The sequence below is a fragment of the Pristis pectinata genome, chromosome 16 (genome assembly GCF_009764475.1).
Source record: "Pristis pectinata isolate sPriPec2 chromosome 16, sPriPec2.1.pri, whole genome shotgun sequence".
NCBI classification, from domain to species: Eukaryota; Metazoa; Chordata; class Chondrichthyes; order Rhinopristiformes; family Pristidae; genus Pristis; species Pristis pectinata.
Window position 1 is genome coordinate 32,274,474 of NC_067420.1, and position 22,575 is coordinate 32,297,048.

General features: G+C 39.9%; 1 protein-coding gene across 7 annotated transcripts in view; it reads right to left on the reverse strand.

Annotated features, from left to right (window-relative positions):
- slco4a1 (solute carrier organic anion transporter family, member 4A1) overlaps positions 1 to 22,575 on the reverse strand; it is a 135,954-nt gene that overhangs the window by 22,391 nt on the left and 90,988 nt on the right. For all 7 annotated transcript variants that reach the window (XR_007957607.1, XM_052031569.1, XM_052031571.1 and 4 more), the window contains 2 exons: positions 10,119 to 10,209; positions 4,308 to 4,429 (listed from right to left, as the gene is read on the reverse strand). Coding sequence is in view for 6 of the 7 variants with exons in the window: in XM_052031569.1 (XP_051887529.1) it covers positions 4,308 to 4,429; positions 10,119 to 10,209 (213 nt within the window). In the remaining variant the exon portion in view is untranslated. The remainder of the gene's footprint in view (positions 1 to 4,307; positions 4,430 to 10,118; positions 10,210 to 22,575) is intronic.

Consider the following 22,575-nt stretch of genomic DNA (forward strand, 5'->3'; position numbering starts at 1 on the left):
CTGGCGTATCTTCAGTTTGTGATTAATGAACTTTTTTGTCAGCAACATTTAAACAAGCTTTCCTCAACCTTCAAATAATTTACCAAAGCAATCCAAATTAACAATTGAGAATTATAAAACCTGAATTCACATCCACTAAAATAAAAACTATATCTGGTATTTTACTCAGGTAGTATGTAGTTCACATACTACTTAAATAAAATACCAGGAGGGAGATAGGATCTGGTTGAGTGATGCCACAACAATAACCTCTCACTCAATGTCAGTAAAACTACATATTTGATTGTTGACTTCAGGAAGGGGAAGGAGGGTGAATATGCGCCAGCCTACGTTGGGGGATTGGCAGTGAAGAGAGTCAGCAGCTTTAAATTCCTAGGCATTAACATATCAGATGACCTGTCCTGGATCCATCTTTATTTTCTTAGGAGGTTTGGCTTGACACTGAACACTAACAAACCTCTACAGATGTACTGAGGCCATGTGCCTGCGATGGTGCTGCAAGTTTTTCATTGTGCCTGTGCAGAGATGTACTTGTGCATACGACAATAAACTTGACTTTGACTTCACATTTATACAGATTTTGGGGATTAATACTTTATTCCACTATATTTTTGTGTCTGCTCACCACCCTCTCTCATTCTAATTCTTAAGACTTTTTTCACTTTGCTCACTTCTTTTAAAATCAATTTCTTGGCCCTCCTTTGCTGGGTTCTAACATACACCCAATACTTGGTCCTACTACTACATCTGCCAACTCTACACACCTCCTGCTTTGATGCAAGGCTATTTTCAAATTTTCTTGTCCGCTATGGATGAATCAATTTTCCTGTTGAGTTTTTTGTGCCTTAAAGGAATTTTTCCCCCCAGTGCTAATGGACTTCTGGTCAGAGAAGTAATCGAGTTGACATTCACAAACAAACACTGGCAACAGGGCAGTAGGGACTGGAAACGTTTACTAATTTTCATTTCCTAATTGTAGCAGTTGTATTGTCCCAGATAAAATTAGCCAGTAAAAACAAGAATTTGACTGAAAGCCTTTTGTTTTTATAGTTTAGCTATTTAATATTCTGACTCACGTTGAAACATTGAGGAGATAAGAGCGAATGTTTCTTTTACTTTGGGCTTCCTACATCCCTATTTCAACTAGTGCAAAAGACATCCACAATTAGTATCCCTACCTTCAATGAAATGGATTCCAGAGCCACAATACAACATGCTCATCCAAGAGCTTTTTCTAACACGATAAGGCAATCTATTTCTATTTGTGGAAAGTTCCATATTCCAATTGCACTTAGGCTGAAAATGTTTTCCCTCAACTCTCATCCAAATAGCTCATATTATGGATGGACCTTAGTTATGGAGATCTCTGCAAAAGGAATTAAGTCCTTCTCATTCATCTTGTCTGGGCTGCTCATAATTTTATGCACCGCTTAAATTTCCCCTCACCTGCCACTACTCCAAAGTGAAGGAATCCTAGTTCAGTCGATCTTTTTCTGGTCCTGACAACGTGTTCATCAACCTCTCCAGTGCTACTGCCTCATTGCTGTAATGCAGTGACTGCATGTACTGCTCTAGCTATGGCCTAATTCATAAAATGAGCTCTCTCTCTTACATAAACACCATGCCTATTTAACTACCTCAGCTATGGAACTTCTGGACATGCACCCCAAAGCCCTCTGTTCCTTTATGCTCCCATTTATTGTGCACTCATTTGCCTTGTTCGCCCTGCTTAAAAATATTGCCTCACAGCAACTGGAAAAACTTGCATGTCTCACTTTCTTGCCCATCTAACAGGCCATTAATAACTTGTTGCAGTTAATATCTTCATGAAATGTTCATGGCATCCAAGTAGCTGTTATAGGACTTAGTGAGACAGTTTCACAGTGCACTTGAATTACAACTCAAGTCTGAGTGGTGCAAAATTAATTTCTGGCAGTGGCTCTTATTGCTTAACCACTTGGGCCCAACTTTCAGCAGCCTGATATGGCCCAGGAGACAGCTGTAGCTGTGTCTTGGTAGGTGTAGCCTGAGAATAGATCCTGTGCTTCTGGGCCTCAGCCTTGCAAAGGTGTAAGCTCATCTCGCGTGACATCACAGTAAACATTGCATTATGTGTCGTTTATGTGACTCTGATTGATTGGGGCACTGAGATGTATGTGCAGGAGGTTCAGATTTGTAAACTGTCATTATCATTAACAATGATACCAAAGCCATTTGCTTTTACACTCTTGTTGTTATGTAGAATTCAGTTTCCTCACTGTATCAGTCTGCTTGTTAGTATTCATGGACATGTCACAGTCTGAGAAAAATGAACAATGCATTAATTCACTTGGATGCTATCTTTGCTTTTCAGAAACACTCTGCAGTGAAAGAAAATCTGTTGCACATTGATCTTAAAAATCTTAATTATTGACACTTCTTTTATACATTAATAGACTAATATCGTAATTATGTCTCACATGAGTATTCCTGATTCAGGTGGTGACTTAAGACCTAAGGTGTAGTGCTATTCTTGCAATAACATGCAGTTGAACCAGCTTTGTGTTACTATAAATGTAGCAGCATAATTGCACAGCTTTGGATCCATTGTTGAAAAGGTCAGTACAATCTAAGTAAAGCACTGACAAAATATTTTGTATTTGAGATTTATTTCTTGTCTTCCAGTTATTGAGGTCTTTTAAGTGAAACTTGCATCTTTTGTTTTAATAGTCCTGAAAATGCATTAAAAATATTATTTCTTGTGCCCGTCACCTGGCCAACTATGCAAGTTCCTAGACATCTAGAGAAGGATGAAAATAATTGTAGATGAGCTTGCAGGCAAAATATCACAATTTAATAAAAGTAGCCATCTACTCCTCATTTCCACAGATCCTGTCCAGCAAAATGTCTCTCCACGGGTGCTGCTTGTAATCCATACTGGTGTGCAAAGCCCACAGTAGGGTGTTGCATGGCCCATATACTCTAGAGCAATGAGAATGTGAATTTGCTTGCAGGGCATTTCTTGCTGTGTATTCATTTACATAAATACTTTACTGAATATGGGGTGGGAATAGAAGATACTGATATGACAAAAAAATCAGTAGTATATATTTCTGCAATACAGGGTGTAAATAATATAGGGGACAGTTACACACGAATGCCAGCTATTTCAACCCGTTCCACCATTCATGGAGATCATGGCCAATCTATAGCAACAAACAATCTGCCACAGGAGCTCAGCAGGTTGAGCAGCCTCTGTGAAACTGATGCGGGGTTTTGACCTGAAATGTCAATAATTCCTTTCCCCCCCCTTGGATGCTGCTCGACCCACTGAGTTCCTCCAGCAGACTGTTTGTTGCTCCGGATTCCAGCATCCGAGTCTTTGTGTCTCCATGGCTGCTCTGTGACCCGGTCCCATTTGGTCCTTTGTACTATAACCCACAGTACAACTTCATTCCTCTCATATTCCAGTCCTCTAGATACAAAGACCAACATTTCATTAGCATTCTTATTTGTTGTAATTATTTTCATCATCTGTTCATGACTTTTCAGTGAACTGTTTCCATCAAAGCTGAAGTCTTGTGTATCTACTGTTCCATTTAGAAGTACTCTGCTTTATCTTGTTAGGTCCAATGTGGATAAACTGACATGTTCTTATCAAATCCTTTTGCCACGATTTTGTGCATTCACATGCATTCATCTGTTGATATCTTTGCAATCTAATGCTTTGATTTGCACTGCTTATATTACTGGCCTAAGTAAACTAGAATATTTTGTTTCTGGTCTATCATTAAAACCAACCACATACAGTGAATCATTGAGGCTCACACAGATCCTTGTGGAACACTGCTGCTTCTTGCCAATTTGACCACTTGCCCATTATCCCTCCTGGCTGCTGTTGCTTAAACACTTTTATAATCAGGTCAATAATATGGCTTCTATTTTGAGTTTTAAATTTTAGCAAACATAGCCTTATCAGGGACTTGTATCAGATGCCTTTTGGGTGTTCATATAAATAACATCCAGAAACATTGTCTTATCCACTAGCTTGCAGCCTTCACAATGTTCACACTTACTTCACATTTATCAACCAATTTAATAAGATAAACAAAATTCAGACACAGATTCTTGCCTTTCAAAGTGAATTCATTGTGACAAGCATTCAAATTATTCTGTATTAAAAAGCTACTTTCATACTTTAACTGAGGTATTTAGCACATCACATAAATGGGTAATGTATTCAATACAATTGTCACAAATTAGTTGTGTGGAAGTGCGCTCAGCTTTATTATACCAATATTGTGGTCGTATGATAATGGATTCAGTACCTGGAAGTTGTCGAGGGTAACCAAGGATTGGGATAGATACGAGGAATGCTGCCGCTCCAGCTCCAAGGAATCCGATCCACCATGCCCCAACCCACAGGGGATTCTCTGGGGTAAGGTTAACCCTGCATTAACCAAGGTCAGCAGTTAGCTTCACTCCAATCACAACATTATTCAAATGGGAAGCAACATTTCCATGACAAAACATTTATGAATAATAGTCAATTAATTCAAGCCCATATCCTTAAAAATATTTGAATGGATTTCAAATATTTCAGACTAGTAAAAGAAAGAAAAAGGAAGAAAAAGTATTTATATTTATAAAGCACCTCTAATTCCATTTCTGGACATCCCAAGGTGCTTTACAGCCAAGTAAGAATGGTTCGCAGACATTCAACCTGAATACTGAGTTCCCACAGACAGCAACATGACCATGAGCAGATTACTTTACAAATGTGGTTTTGAGTGAGGGATAAGTAGTGGCCAGGATACTGTGAATTACTTCCCTGCAGTTCCTCAATTTAGAGCCACAGCATCTTTTATGTTCATCCTAGAGATTAGAAACTCCTCGGTGTAAAGTCTTCACTGAACAATCTCATCTCCAGTAGTACAACATCCCACGGTTCTGCAATGAACTGGGAGCCGATGTTTTTGTGGTGAAACCCTTAGGGTGGGACTTGAGCCCATACCTCTGACTCAGAGGTGAGAACGTTGCCCACAGTTCACACAGATTAGTGTATAAATGCACTCTCACTAATAACTTCAGAACTAGATGATAACCCACACATAACTGAATTTTCAAAGATAAAGCACATTATGACCAATGAAGCAGGTGTTGTAATGCAGCTGTCTTAAGTGAATTGAAAGGTAAAAACAATTATTAGATTTTGCAGTAGCAAGAAACTATGTCATCCACTAATCACTCAAATTCAGCATTCGTTCAGTGTTTCGACCATACAGTGGGATGCTCATAACATACAAACATATGAATTAGGAGCAGAAGGAGGCCACTCAAACTTACTTTGTCATTTAGTAAGATTATGTCTGATCTGATTGTAACCTCAACTCTGTACTTCTGCTGACCTCAGTAACATTTCAATCTCTTATCAAGTATGTATCTACCTCTGCCTTAAAAATAATCAAAGACCATGCTTCCACCATCCTTTGAGGAAGCAAATATCAAATACTCAAGGCCCTCTGAGAGAAAAATGACACCTCGTCTCTGTCTTAAATGGGCGATCCCTTAAGGCTAGAGACCTTACACAGGAAGGCATGTGTAATCCCTAGAGGTTCCTAGGTCTAGATTCTCACACAACAGGAAACATTGCCTCCACATCCACCCTGTCAAGAATTCTTGGGATCTTGTATCTTTCAATCAAGTCCTTTCTCCCTTTTCAAAACTCCAAAGAATATAAGCCTTGCCTGTCTGATCCACCCATTCCTTGTATTAATCTAGTAAACCTTCTCTGAACTGCTTCCAGCACATTTACATCCTTCCTTATAGAAGGAGACCAACACGTACACAATAATCCAGATGTAGTCTTACCAATACCTTGAAGTGTAACTTTCATACTATTATACTCAATGTCCTTGGCATTAAATGACAACATTCTACGAGTCTTAATTACTGGCTGTACCACATACTAGCTGATAATGAATTACACATTAGGACACCAGATGACCCCTACATCTCAGAGCTCTGCAATGTCTCACCATTTGATAACATGCTTCCTTTTTATCTTCGTAAAATGCGAAGTTTCAAATTTTCCCACATTATACTCAATTTGACAGATCATTGCCCACTCACTTTATCTGTCTTTATCCATTTGAAGCCTCTATGTCCTTTACACAACTAACTTCCTTACCTACCTTTGTGTCATCAGAAGTTTAGCAACCGTACCTTTGATGCCAAAACATTCATGCAGGGATTTGAATGATTTTATTGTTGCGAGTACAGAAATAATAGCATAGATGATGATCAAACTGTCCCTTGTGCAATTATTGGCTTAATGTTCTCATCTGGGGCCAATAGAATGCCAAATACTGCTCTTTTCCTAAATCTTTTCAATATTCATTTCAAGTAGATTTTTGGTGTCTTACAGCTGTGTCCCAAAGCCCAGCTGTCAATACGTGGCTCAAATTCTAAATGAGTTTTCCTTTGTTTCAGAATATATTTTAAAATCACTTCTCTTTCACGTGCAATATTTTAGAGTTGAGTTATATTTAATGGTTGAGTTTCTTTTTAACACATTAAATTGCATGTCTCCATTGATTTCCACTAAAGTCTGAATGGACTTCCATTTACTGAGGTTCTTCAAAGAGATTACTAGCATAGAATTAAAGGAAACTTGTGGACATGGATTAGTAATTGGTTACAGCATACATGAGAGATTGTGAGTTAGGATTAGAAGAATGTTTAATAGGTGAAGTGTAACAATTGGGGTTCCCCTGGGAACTATGTTGGGGTTTCAGCCTTGCACTGTATACTTTGGTCACTTGTTTGAAGAAATAGATGATACCATGTTAAAATTTACACGAGATTAAGTTATGAATTAAGTAAATTTTACAGATGAGAGCAGAAAGTAGCAAAGGTCACATTAAATTCATGAGCAAAACTGTAGCGGATGGAGCTCAATGCAAGGATGTGTTAGGTCACCCACTTTGATCCTTAGAATGATAAGAATTCTCAATAAGACGGACAGCAAGTGGGAACCTGGTCTTATACTCCGCCTTCCTGTGCTTTCAAGAGGAGTATGGAGTTTTTTTTGGTTTATTGTGAGTGAAAGGAAACAGGTAAGTGAAAGGAAACAGTTTAACAACTCCCATCTGATCTGAAGAAAACTGCAGATGTTGGAAACATGAAATAAAAATAGGAAATGCTGATAAAACTCAGCAGGCCAGGTAATATCTGTGAAAGGAAACAGTTTAACAACTCCCATCTGATCTGAAGAAAACTGCAGATGTTGGAAACATGAAATAAAAATAGGAAATGCTGATAAAACTCAGCAGGCCAGGTAATATCTGTGGAAAGAGAAACAGTTAATGTTTCAGGTCTGAGACGCTTCCTCAGAACTGATAAAGAGAAACTAGTCTAGATAGAGTGGAGGGCAAAGGGTAATAAAAGGGAATTTCTCTGATAGGGTGAAATAATGTGGCCATTAAGAGGCAGTTAAGTTCCTTAGTCTCTCTTTTTCTCAGTATAGATGAAAGGTGTCAGGCTTGAAACATTAACTGTTTCTCTTTCAATCGATGCTGCCTGATCTGCTGAGTTTTTCTCCCCCCTAGCACTTTCTGTCTTTATTCCAATCTCATCTCAATGTATTAAGCATGTTTCAATTTGTCTTGCAGGAAATCCCTGAGGATGTGTGAAATGGGGATAAAAACAAAATCTTTTTTAGTTACAGAATCAGTACTGCTGCCTGTAGTTCAATAACTTGATGAGCTACCAGTCTCTGCAGGTACCTCAGCCACTTAGCAAAATACATAGCTAGTTGCTTACCATGCACACAGTGCCTCTGTGGGTTAATCCCAGGAGGGTGGGACCAGTCCCAGCCAGATGTTGTTATAAGGGTTGTGGTGGTTTCAGAGGAGGAACTTGCCCTCTGGTAAAGTGAATTGACTCATGCATTGGATGACAAGACTGCATCCATGTCTAGGGAACCTGAATGGGCCAGGTACCGGGGAAGCCCAGTTTGGCAGAGAGACTGTTATTTTTTGGTGGTTGCTAATGAGGAACCTAACAGATGTTTCCAGGTGTGGTTACCTTGAAAGCCTGAGAAAAAGCTGCAGAAAACTTCATCATCCCCAAGGAACACCCAGTTGTCATATGACACCAATTACAGTAATTTATTTTACTGACTTGAATGCCCCAATCCAATTTCAACTTGGGAGCTCATTTGACATGTTAGTTGGACATTTTGAGATGGAGGACAATTCAAAGTTTACAAAATTATATAATACATTTTGGAATGAAGGGACTCTGCACACAAGTGCTACTAACTGCAAGTACATGCCTGTGGAGGAAATGTGCACCAAATGAAATAAATATATGGGTGACTTATGGGATAGATCCAAGTGCTATTCTCTTTCCTATCAGAAATGTGGATCTAATTAAAGCAATGGAATCTGCCTGAAAGGCATCAGCAGCAGAAGAGTGTGCCAGCAATATCTGAGTCATCAGATATTTCCATAAACACATAACTACCTGAAAGGAGGAAAGCCTGGCCCTAAAATGTATTATTTACACAGTGTGGGGTTTTCCCTTCACTAAAAGGCATTAGTGGCAGTTTGTAATTCCTTTGCTATCAAGACCAAGATTCGTTAGGCAAGTTCAAGAAGCCAGGTGGACAAAGGAAATGGAGTTGAAGTGAGAAAGGACACAAAATGTTTTCAAAATATATGAACATGCCTCATCAGAGGAAGCCACCAAACTATAGCTCTGACCTTGTTCCCCTACTGATAGGATGGGAAATGGGGAAGGCAACAGCCAAGCTTCTCACTATGGTCACCCAAGTCATAACAAGCTTGTGTTATCTGTCAGAGAGTTGTACAAGGGAAAAATGCAGGAAGCTATTTAATACTCTCAGTAAAGTACCAATATTTCTAAATGATACAACATTTCTCATCAAAATGGAACTCATCAATAAGAAGTGGCTGTTCTGATGGGTGAGAATACTAGGTTCCCATAACTGAAGTTATAAATTAGCATGGATAAAGATGATTTGAGCCATTTTGATTCACCTACATTGAAAGATCCTGAAGTTTAGATATTGCTTGTTTCTTAATTACTTCAAATTTCTTTCTGCAATTTATGAAGTACATTCCGGATGCTTTCAGCAAATAAAAGTCCATCACCGATAGCCCTGCACCACTGCCATGCCCGAGATCAACCAGCTTGCTACAGAGTTCTGAAATGGGTCAAAGAGTATTTTGCATAGCTCAAGCATTTACTGCCTTAACTAATTAATTGGCTGGGTTTCACTGTCAAAATGTTCATAATTGTCAGTCTGCATTCTGCAGAACATCTGGGATAGATGCAGTCACACAAATCAACTGCTTCAAAGTAGGAAATTTTAGCAAAAGTCTGAAGGCAGTCAAAAATTGTCAGGAGGGAACCACAGTGTCTGGATTGGGGATGAGTCACAGGTGCTTATGAAAAAACTTTACTCAGCATCAAAACCCACTGTCAAGGACATGGGAGTACTTTATACTGACATCGGCAGCAAAACTGTGTTCCTCTCATCCCTAAAGTACACAAAGCTGATTTATAAAGAAAGAAGAATTACAGCAATGAATAATTTAGCAACACAGAATTGCTCAATACCTCATCAACACAGAGGTAATCTCAGGGCAGTGTATGGTTGTGATAGACAGCCTCACAGTCAATTGTGATGCAGACATGCTTCGATGGGAGGTGAGCTCTGGATCTGACTCACAAGTAATGTTTCAGTGAATAGACAATAAACATGATGTTACTGGGGCTGAGCCACAGAAAGGTTTTAATGACTTATGGAGTAGAAATCCAAATGGGAAATGACTAAAAAAAGGATAAAACCAGGAGATGGAAGGGAAAAAAACTCCAGGTGAGCACCTCAGATACTGTTCACACCGCATTTATGAGCTAGGCTCCAACTATTTTAAAGACTGAGAAAAGTCACATCTCCTGGGCTTTTGTGAAACAGATTTACATGAGGGAAGCAAATCAACTGTGGCAGCAAAATAGAATAAAATTCTCAGAACGTCTGGATTGTAAGACAACTCCTGCACTCCTGCAGGCATTAATGTTAGAAAATAAATCACAAAGTTGTTACTCACTTGGTGTTTATCTCAGTATACATTTGGAGGAAAAAGCCTCCAAGTAAGTAGCCTGCTGCCGGTCCAATAATCGCCGCTGTGTAGAAAATCCCTTGAAATAGAAGCAAAAATTGTTTACTTCTTAAATTGTACATGACTTACATACAAACATATGTGCTAGAGAAAGAGTACATCACTCAGTCCTCAAGGCTACTCTGCCATTTAATAAGATCAGGGTTGATCCAATTGTAACCATGGAGATCTTTCACACCCTTACATATCAAGTATTTATCTTAAAAATATTCAAAGATCTATTGAGGAAGAGAGCTCCAAAGCCTTGAGAGAAAAAAAAATCACCCCTTATCTTAGTCTTATATGGCCTTTTATTCTGAAACAATGCCTTCAGTGCTAGATTCTCCCACAACATGAAACATCCTCTCCACATTCATCTTGTCAAGACCCTTTAGAATCTGAGTTGTTTTAATCAAGTCACCTCTCACTCTTCTAAACTCCAGTGAATATGAGCCAGTTTAACCCTTTATACCTCAACTCACCCATTCCAGGAATTAATCTAAAGTGCTTCCAATGCATTTATATCTTCCCTTAAATAAAGAAAAGAGAGCAATACCATACATAATACTCCAGATGTGGTCTCACTAATGCTGTATAAAATAGCATAACCTCCCTACTTTTATTTTCAATTCTCTCCTCAATATTGGAGTCAGTCATTGCTAACATTGGAGTCAGACAGCATGGAAACAGATCCACTAAGGCCCTCAAGCACCCATTTATACTAATCCTATAGTAATACTAATCCCATTTTGTTCTCCCTAAATTTCAATCAACCTCCAGATTCTATCACCCCCCTACATGTTTACAGGAGCAATTTACAGTGGTCAATTAATCTACTAACCACTTGTATTTGAGATGTGGAAGCTAACCGGAGCACCCAGAGGAAATCCAAGTGGTTGCATTGAGAATGTGGAAACCCCACATAGACAGCACTGAAGGTCAGGATTAAACCTGGGTCACAGGAGCTATGAGACACCAGCTCTATTAGTTACATTACTGTGCCATCTCATTCTGTTGGCTTTACAAATTTGTAATATTGTATATATGTTTAGCTCATCTGAAGGCTTCTCTCATTGATCTTCCATATTGTTTTTCCGTAGATAAGCTCCTTCCAGAGATCTTATTTTCTTGAGCTAACCAAAGTCTCTATATATTTCCTTCACCCATATTAGATAATTGGAAGACATGTCTATTCTTTGAAGTCTTCCGGATAAGGTTCACATACCATATTTTATCTATTATAGTTGCCAACTGTGATGTGCACTATCTACCACCACTGGAACTACCCATGGTTTTGGTGTTTGAAGACCAAAAATTGATCTTCATTAACTTTGATATAAACATAGGCTTTAGGAGACACATAATAAATGAATTCATGTTTCCATGATGTACATATATCTGACATGGGCAATGCCAAGAACAGCCCATTTGAAACCTCATCTGTCTCATGGGCATCCCAGTGGCGCACCAGGTGTTGCCACTGTACAGCTCCAGTGATCCAGCTTTGATCCTAATCTCCATTACTGCCTATGTGGAGTTTGCACATCCTCCCTCTGATCAAATAGGTTTCCCCCGAGTGGTCTGATTTCCTCCCACTTCCCATGGGCATGCTAATTGGCTGGTATAAGTTGCCCCTAGTGAAGGTGTGTAGTAAGAGAATCAGTTGCAACTGATGGGGATGTGAGACGGGGAACTAATTTAGGGACTGGGATTACCCTAAGATTTGGAACAGACTAGATGGGCCAAATGGCCTGCTTTATACTGAAAGAAAATATGAATTAAAATTCAAACAGGTTTTGGGATATCAGAGATAAAGTGCTTTAAGTATATTGGGCTGTTCTACGTTCAATAAATCACAGCAACACTTGGGTAATACATAAAAATGAAGAGCTTAGGAGTGTGGTTGACAGAGCTAATGTGGTTTTTCAGCAGTCCAGAAGGGTGCTCATGTCACAAGGTGACAGAAAAGAAACATGATGTTGAAACTGACATGGATGCCAATTTCACTGATGCTGGCAGGTTCAGTGCTGAGGAAAATGATACATGAGTGGAGGAATTGCTGAGTGAAAGGGAGCTTAAAGCCTGCTGGAAGTTCAGTTTGTGAATGTGCAGTAGGTTCTTGATGATGAATTTCTTTAAAGTTGCAGCATCCCTTTAGTTCAAAAGTCTGTCTTAAAAGAAATGCATCTGTGATTGGTTATCTTTCTTGTCAACATCATCCTCTGTAAGCTATTCAAGTCTTGTCTTGGATGCTGGATACATTATGCATTTTAATTAATGCATTTTCTGACGTCTGTGCCCTTTTAAGTTCATTTTACATTTGCACAAATGCATTGTTTGTGAGAATTGCAAGTTATATTTTTAGTTTAGAATTATGTACATTCTTCTTGGGTTCTGACAAATATCGTGACACAGAAGAGACCATTCAGCCCATTGAGTCTATGCTGAATCTCAGAGCATTCCCATCAGTCCCATTCCCCCACTTAACTCGCTTAAACCTATTCTCTCCCCCATATCCATCAATTTCCCCTCAATCAGCTACAACCAACCTATACTGGAGGTAATTTACAGTAACCAAATAACCTCTTCGGGATGTGGGAGGAACTGGAGCACCTGAGGGAAACCCATGCAGTCACAAGAAGAATGTGCAAACTCCAGCCAGGCAGTAGCCAGTGTCATGATTAAATCCTGGTCTCTGGAGCTATGCAACAGCAGCACTAGTTGCTGCATCATTGCAGCTTCTTTTCTTCACTTTAGTCAGACATTTATCTACTTTAAATTCTCTTTTTTTTCTCTATGTGAGGTGGGAGGAGGTCATTCAGCTCTTTGTTCAACTACTTGGTATTCTGAATTCATAACCCGTTAGCGGACCGAGAACTTCCAAGTTGCCTGAAGCAGGTAGATGGTCATTTATGATCATGCACTCAGACACAGGAATACCTATGAATCACACTTTAAATTAAAAAGGCTGGTGGTATTGTATTTTGACCCAAGGTTACCTGTGCAACTGTGATTTAGATCTATTTGACCTTTCCACAGTCACTATGCCTTAATTGAATTACAGATAAAAATTGCATTGCTTCATACAGTTTAATACCCATGATGAAAGTCAGGAAAGTGTAAAGAGTTAAACAATAGCTTTCACAAAGTTGCTGGCTTCTTTGCCTGTACTAACAATAAGGAGATTGCATTTGATAGCTTGATCGCTGATCAATAGAGAGGGTTGAGGGAGCTAGGATATCCAGACACACTCAGATCTCTCAAATTTGCCTGAAAGCCAGAGAATGACTTGTATCAAGTTGGCACATCCAGTTATGCTCTTTGGACAAGTACATTTCATTTCACTTTGCACTGGAGCTTGTTTACACTCCTAATTTGGCATGACTGGAAAGTGAGTTTGCTCCATGTGAATTCTAAATGTCCAGGACCGTGGAAGTACCTCAAGACTCAGCAAGCACATCTTTGAGGGAACTCAGTGTCACCTGTAATCTGAAGATCTCATGGCTCACGAGTTTCTTACTGAAAATTAGCTTGATGTCTAGTTAGAGACTTCTTTGGTTCGTCTGCTATATTTAGGTGTCCTAGTCAAATTACTGTACTGATCAAGTAGACTATCACTTCCACAATAGTCCTGAGAATATCAGCTGACAGCATTCTTGGTTTTCCTTGAATCTGAGCTGAAATTCACAGCAACAGAGCAGGAACAAGTGCATCTTCAGAGTATCTCTTTTCCTACTTGTCAAATATTTTGCTCCAAAAATATGCAGGCTGTATATGATATTAAACATACCATCAGCAATGCACTGATTGATTACCTGAGCTCCTGCCAGCACTCATACTGTGTCCTAATCTTCAGTGATTAGGTTTGAAACAGACGAGTCTATGAGACTGGGAGTCCATTGGTTGCACTCAAGCGGTTGCTGATGCCTCCCATTCTGAGTCCATATAGTTCTGCCAAGGAAAAGTATAAGGAGCGTCGGTCTTCCAGGGGCTCAGTTCAGCAGAATTGGTATAATTAAAATGCACTACAACTACTCAACTCATATTGAACTGTGCCACAGTATAGCCTGCTGAAGGGTAATCTTTTCAGAACCGAGAATTCTAATCTTAGACTGATACTAGGAAATTCCACTATATTCACACTGGCTCCATTCCAGAGGAAGCACGTGAACTCACTAGGCAGAATTTTTCTTTAAATTCTTTTCATGGAATTCAATTTTCTCTTTTAATCAGCAAAAAGGAATTAAATATGCACATCGTTCTTAATCTTGTAGGATTGACAGGATGCCAGTTTCATCTCTGCCATCTGAAAGTCTATTGAACTTTGGAAACATTTGTCCATTTTCAGAAGGTATCAACAAACCACCAAAACTGCCTATGATTCGGCAAGGCATCCAAAAACTGCAGAAGGAAGTTTTCTAATTTCAGGACAAAGCTGAGTGATTTTTACCCTATCATTTAGCATTATATCTGTCTCACTTGATACTTGGCACTTATATCATGGAAATGCTGCACTGTCTGAAGCTGATATGATAAACATTATCCTAATGTCTTTCTCCCTAATCTGGCCCCTTCTAAATTCTTAGAATGGTAGACAAACACCTTAATGTATTACTTTAGAAATGTTAATTGAATAGTAAAAATAATTTATCTTAAATGATCACAGGTGTGCTTTGCAAAGTATTGCTAGATACTTTTATTTTTTTCTTCCAAAGCGAATGAAGGAATCAAAATCTTGAAGTGGTTTCATCAGAGTTAACGTTAGCGAGTCTAAGCAGAAGGATTTCTTTCCAGGAAACTTTTGGAGTGTGCTCAGTGGATTTTGAAGGTTGTAGCCACAGAAATGAGACGGCTGGAACTAAAATCAGAGGGACCACATTGAAGGAACTGATAAGTTGCCAACCAACACCAAAGTACCCCACAATACAGTACAGAACTCAACCCTGCAATTCAGCACAAATATGAAATTGTTCCAAACCACTCTGAACGATTCCACACAATCTGCAAATGCTCACTGACAAACCTCACCCATATGATCAACAGGAAACAAGTGGATATGAGCAGGCTGTCATTGGAATTCTGTGCTCTGTGTACTTGAAACATCTTAATTGACAAAACTATATTGCCCCTAGTCTGTTTAACCACTATCCAATTCTCATGAGGGAATAATTACAGAAGTCAAGATAAACAGTCATTGGCCCAGGGTAATAATTTATTGAAAAAAATATGGATTTTGATTAAAATCTCACTTTTCCTTTGAAATTCTGAGCATAACAGTTGCGAAGTTTTGCCTCAGCTGTTTCTTTTCTCATGCACCCCAGAATATAACCCATTATTTCAGCCTTCACCGTAGAATCATGAAATCATACGGCATAGAAACAGGCCCTTTCAGTCCACCTTGTCCACAACAGGCTGTTGCCTTTCTACTTTACTCCCATTTGCCAGCATTAGATCCGGATCCCTCTCTGCCTTTCCTATCCAGTACCCGTTCTGTTTTAAACATTGGAATTGTATCTGCCTCCATCTCCTCCTCTGGCTGCTCAATTCCAGATATTCAGCAATCTCTTGTGAATAATTCACACATTAGATCTTGTTTAAGTTTCTCCCCTCTCACCTTAAGCCTATGCCCTCTCGTTCTAAACTCCCCTGCCCTGGGAGAAAATGATGACCATCTATTCTATCTATGCTCCTCAATCTTATAGACCTCAATAAGATCACCCCTTAATCTCCGATGTTCCATCAAGAATAAACCTTGCCTATCCACTCTCCTAAAAACAACAGCCCTCCATTCCAGGCAACATACAGATGAATGTCTTCTGCACTGTTTTTAATTGTTACCACATCCTTCCTGTAGTATGGTGACCAGAACTGTACACAATACTCTAACCAATGTTTTGCACAGTTGCAACATGACATCCCTACTCTTATACTCAATACTCTTAGACTCTAATACTACACTACTCTTAGACTCCCAAGGTCCCTGCCATTTACTCTACAACTCTTACCACCAGAATTTGACTTCCCAAAGTGCATTACCTTACACTTGTTCGGATTAAATTTCATCTGCCACTGCTCTGCACAACTTTATGTCCCCATGTATCCTTAGACAACCTTCTTCGCTATCTAAGACTGCACCAATTTTGTTGTCTACAAACTTACTAATCAGACCACCTACATTCTCATGCAAGTTATATATATAAAAACAACACCAGCACCAATCCCTGTGGTACACCACTTGTTACAGGTTTCCAGTCAGAAAAACATCCATCCCTCTGCCTCCTATCACCAAGCCAATTTTGGATCCAGTTTGCCAAAGTGACTTGGCTCCCTCATGCCTCAACCTTCTGGACCAGCCTACCATGTCAAATGTCTTACTAAAGTCCATGTAAACCATGTCTATCACTCTGCCTTCATAAATTCTCTTTTTTATCTCCTCAAAAAACTCAATCTTATTTGTGAGACATAATCTCCCCGATACAAACACGTGCTGACTCCTCCTAATCAGTCCCTGTTTTTCCCAAGTGAACATAAATCCTGTCCCTCAGAATCTTCTCCAACATCTTTCCCACTACTGATGTAAGGTGCACCTGCCTGTAATTTCCAGGTTCATCCATATTGCTCTTTTTGAACAAGGGAACAATATTAGTTATCGTCTATTAGCTTACCATCCCTTAATAGAAATGTAATGTTAATTGCAAGCTTCAAAATACTGATAGAGAGGGGTGCTGGGGGGTGGGGGGGGGCAATGTTCTCAAATAATTTAAATACAGATTTGCTTTATTTTTTTCATTCTATTACAAACGTTGTTGATTATTTGCATGGTTCTTCCATAAAGCACATCTGATGTAATTAGGCCAATTAGATGGTGGTGGCAAGGTTCTCCGATGGCAATTAGTGATAAGCACCAACCAACCTCCTTCAATTCCTACAATCCATATGGTAAAGATTCTCCAATAGTTCTGATGGCTAGAAGATCCAGGATTTTGACATAGTGACAAAGGAGGCCAATTGGAGGGTATGTGATGGAGGGGTTGGTGACCCTGCATGTCTGCTCTCCTTGTCCTTCCAAGTGGTGGATGGATTTGAGCAGTGTTGCCAAAGCAGCCTTGGAGAGTTTCTGCAGGCTAGGTACTTGTATGAAAATCAACCATAAAGCCTGCAGATGCTGGGAATCTAAAATAAAAATGGAAATTGCTGGAAACACTCAACAGGTCAGGCAGCATCTGTGGAAAGAGAAACAAAGTGACTGTTAATGACCCATCAAGATCTACAAGGGGGTCTAGGGGTACGTGGAGCACGTGGGTAAGTGGTGTTGAGGCCAAGATTAGAAGAGCTATTTTCTTATTGAAGGGCAGAAAAGGCTCAAGGGACCAACTGCTGCTCCTGTTTCTTATGAGAAGGCCCCTCCAACTTCTGCACTTATCATGAGTGGGTTAGGATGTATGCGATCAACTCCCATGGGAGGGGAGATTGTCAAAGTCAAAAAGTTGCTTCATTAGGGGAATATTAACATTTGCCTGTAGGTTTAACTGTATGTGGCCAATTAAGGTTGATTATGGAAATCCTTTCAAAAGTAATATTTATGAGGAATTCTACATCATACTCATGGGATATTTTACTAAAATACAAAAGAAAAACCGTGAGCTTGTTAAACGTGCATGTACTGAGAATGGAGTTGAAAGTGAATCTTGCACCATAGTGCATTACTTTAGGACTGAAAAATAATGCCCAAAATTCTGGCCTTAATTTGCAAGATCGTGACTTCTGGATACGAAATCATATCTAAACACAGGATAAATTTGTTTTAAAAGAGAAAGTTTGGAAAACAGCTAGAAATTTAGCATTTAGTGACTGAAAGAGATTAAACAAATGGTTGGAGATAACTAACCTAAAAAGCGAAGATATTATTGTTGAGAATTCAGATTAAGTTGGTATGCCTTTTGAAAATGACCATTTTTAAATACTATCATGATGCCTAACATTGCAAGTAGCTGACAATTGAAAGCTAGTCTGTTAATAAGTAGTGCAACCTCAGAGTGCATTGAGGTGTTGCTGTGAAATGATCAGAATCAGGTTTATTACCACTGACGTACATCTTGAAATTTGTTGTTTTGCGGCACCAGTACAGTGCAAGACACAAGGACGTAAAAATTACTATAAGTTACAAAAATAAATAAATAGTGCAAAAGAGGAACAATGAGGTAGTGCTCATGGGTTCACGGACTGTTCAGAAGTCTGATGGTGGAGGTGAAGAAGCTGTTCCTGAAACACTTGAGTGTGGGTCTTCAGGCTCCTGTACCTCCTCCCCAATGGTAGAAACATGAAGAAGGCATGTCCCGGGTGGTGAGGGTCCTTATTGATGGATGCCGTCTTCTTGAGGCACCTCCTCTTGAAGATGTCCTCGACTGCGGGGAGGGTTGTGCCTGTGATGGAGCTGGCTGAGTCTACAACGCTCTGCAGCCTCTTGCAATCCTGTGCATTGGAGCCTCCATACCAGGTGGTGATGCAACCAGTCAGAATGCTCTCCACCGTACATCTGCAAAAATTTGCAAGAGTCTTGCTGACATACCAAATCTCCTCAAACTCCCAATGAAGTACAGCCGCTGGTGTGCCTTCTTCATGATTGCATCAATGTATTGGGCGCAAGACAGATCCTCTGAGATGTTGATGCCCAGGAACTTGAAGCTGTTCACCCTTTTCACTGCTGACCCCTCAATGAAGACTGGTGTGTGTTCTCCCGACTTCCCCTTCCTGAAGTCCACACTACTCAACCAGCAGATCTATCTCACTCCTATACACTTCCTCATCGCCATCTGAGATCCTGCCAACACAGTGGTGTCATTGGTGAATTTATAGATGCCGTTTGAGCTGTGCCTAGCCACACAGTCATGAGCGTAGAGAGAGTAGAGCAGTGGGCTAAGCATGCATCCTTGAGTGCACCCGTGTTGACTGCCAGCGAGGAGATGTTACTACCGATCCACACTGACTGTGGTGTCCTGATAAGAAAGTCAAGGATCCAGTTGCAGAGGGAAAATCCTGGTTTTGAAGCTTGTTGATTAGTAGTGAGGGGATGATTGGTGTTGAACGCTAAGCTGTAATCGATAAACAGCAGCCTGACATATGTTTTGTTGTTGTCTTGTTGCTCCAAAGCAGAGTGAAGAGCCAGTGAGATTGCATCTGCTGTAGACCTGTTGTGGCGGTAGGCAAATTACAGCAGGTCCAGGTCCTTGCTCAGGCTAGAGTTAATTCTAGCCAATGACTAACCTCTCAAAACACTTCATCACAGTAGATGTGAGTGCTACTGGGCGATAGTCGTTGAGGCAGCTCACTCTGCTCTTCTTGGGCACCAGTATGAACCACTCTTGGACACCTTTTGAAACCGGTGAGAACCTCCAACTGCAGCAGAGAGAGTTTGAAGATTTCATTGAACACTGCAGCCAGGTGGTTGGCACAGATTTTCAGTACCCTGCCAGTACACTGTCAGGGCCTGACGTAGGCAACTTTGCAATTTCAAGAGTTTAGTCTGTAAACTTGAGGTTACCACGTGATTCTTAATGGCCGCATCTGCCTTTGAACAGGCTTACTTTCGAACTTGGTTGCAAACAGCAGCAGCATCAACAGATACTCCGCTCCAAAGGAAAGTAAGGAGATAGAGTGTGCAGGAGGCCATAAGGTATATGCTATATGAGATAATCAAACACCTGCAGATGCTGGAAATTTGAAATTAGAACAGAAAACGCTGGAAACACTCAGCATGTCAGGCAGCTTCTGTGGGAAGAGAAGCAGAGTTAGTATTTTGTCAGAACTGAAAATGCTGCCTGACCTGATGAGTGTTTCCAGCATTTTCTGATTATCCCTCTCACAACGAGCTGTTGTGCACTTTACTCCACATCCGTGAGGTGACAAAAAAAGGTGGAGACTTCCTGCATCTTGCTCAAAAGATGACATTCATGGTGTGCAAGTGAAGCAGATATGATAGTAACGTTTAACAGACATTTAGACAGGCACATGAACAGGCAGGGAAGGGAGGGATATAGACCACATACAGGCAGATAGGGTTAGTTTGGATTGGCATAGTGTTCGAAGCAGTCATTGTGGGCCGAAGGGCCTGTTCCTGTACTGTACCGTTTCATGTTCTATGGAGGGCTTGTATGCACTTACTCAGTTGCCAGGTTTCATGCCCCACAATGGAGGCCACTCACAAACATCATCGGAAAGGCCTGAAGTATCAGACTACAAAATAGGAAAGGATTCCTCTGACCTCTGCATGTGTGCATTTTGTGGGTGGGATGCATTTGAGCACATTGTGCATTCTTTACTACAGCTGGAGAATGTCCTATTGGGTGACAAACAGAGGTGCAGCATCTTTGCCCAGCCAAGGAGAGCTTGGATAATCCTGCACCTTCCATCTACTGCCTGCTGCTTCTGACTCCACGATCTCTTCTTGTTCCCTTGTTCAGTCTGAGTCACCAGGAGAAAACTCGCTTCCTTGTAAAACCCAATGAATCACAGAATGAATAAAGTGATGGTGTACCCTATGAAAGAATGACTTTCACTGAATAGTAAGCACCATTGTCCTCCAGCATAGGATTACTTTCTCCAATAGTGGAATGGATGGAGGTATGAGAAAGAGCTGTGAAAGAGCAGGGCAAGTCTTCCTGCAAAGTGAGTTGGTAGAAGGAGTGTGAGAATATAGAATGAAGGGGTTGGAATAATATGTGCATCAGGATGAAAGGGAATGTGCCACTGTATTCATCTCTCCCGATTGGAGGCGGTCATTAAACAGTTCTGAAACCAGGAGCAGAGTGTTTAATTGGCAGCTGATTCGTCCAAGTAGTACGAGTTATCCCCTATGGACAATGGTCCTAGATGTAGTAACACATCAGTACAGCAAGTTTGAAGCTTGCCCTCCCATGTCTCACTTCCCTGTGTTCTCCTCTCAAAATCCAAATCCCACTAAGGTCATGTTTTTCATTACCCTCATAGTTCTCAATTTAACAGGTCAGGAAATATGGGTATAATATGTAAAAGCGGTGACTGGGTTAAAATTGCCTCTGAGACAAGCTGCATTAGCTTCAGAGTCTTCTGTGTGTTATCAAACCCTTTACTGGGTGATCAGTTCCTACCCAAAACATGCTGAGATTAAAATTAAATGCATCATGACATTTCAGCACTTTCCTTATGTCCCAATTGTTTTAATAGTCTGTATAAAACAGCAGTAGGAAATTTGGGCATGAATTGGCACTGACAGAAAGGGTCCATTTTTGGGGTGCTTGCATGAGTAATTTCCAGACCCAAGTCTATTTCCAGATAAACACATGGACATCTCTAACATCAAAATGCTGGCTCTAATACATATCAGCTGTTCATGATGCTTCGTGTCAGATTTGAAGATAAGGTTATATGGCAGTATTGTTCTGAGCTAATCTTTGACTGTAAATCACAACAAAAGAATGCTGAAAACAAAAGCAATAACTTTAGTGGTAACTTAAAAGAATTAAACTTTTGTGTTAAAGGGGCATAACTACAATGTATTTTGTACCAAATGGGAGCCTTCACTGTAGGATATAAATCGTTACAGCCATCTCATTTAAAGCTCTATTAAATTACAGATCTGAAAATGGAAACAAAAACTGATGATTAGGCACCTTTTGGATGGGGGCAAGGATTTAGTTTGTGCAAATAGACAAGCTGGATGAAAAACGAGTGAACAATAGAGCTTAATCTGTAAAGCAATATTCACCTTCCTTTGTCAAATAATGCAGTCGCACAGTGAGTAATGGAAAAAGGGCATGAATGATTAAAACCTCAGTACTTATATCTGTTATTGGCCAAATATTGATAGTTAAAGTCAGGTCAGAGTGCAACTGGAATTATAAGGTTATATTTTTAGCAGCAAAATCCTTCTAATTAAGGCACAATTTGCTACAAATAATGAAAAAGAACAAAGCTGATGACAACTACTGGGCAAAAAAAGTAAATGTATTCAGAAGTGATGAAAGCATTCAGCATTGAAGTTTTTGTAAATGACCCAGTGGAAACTAAATTACAGAGAACTGTGACCTTGAAATAATATTGGACTTTATTTACTTATTTAAAAGCAGAAAAATAAATTATTTTTGATTATGGTTAAACATCTCAATTCAGATAATAATTTAATGTTTTGGAATCAAATTTAGTTTATAGCAAGTGTGGAGTAATGCAGATCAGTGTTTATCCTGCACAAAACTGCACCACATGTGTAGGGCTCAAATACTTCAAGGTTATCTCAAGTAGATTTTCAATCCTTAAGTCAAATGTTTGTTTCCACTGGCACTGATTAAAATTTACAGCAGTTACATACCATATATGAACACATTGTCCAAACATATTTCTCTTAACAACTCTTTTCTGAGGGAAAACCTAG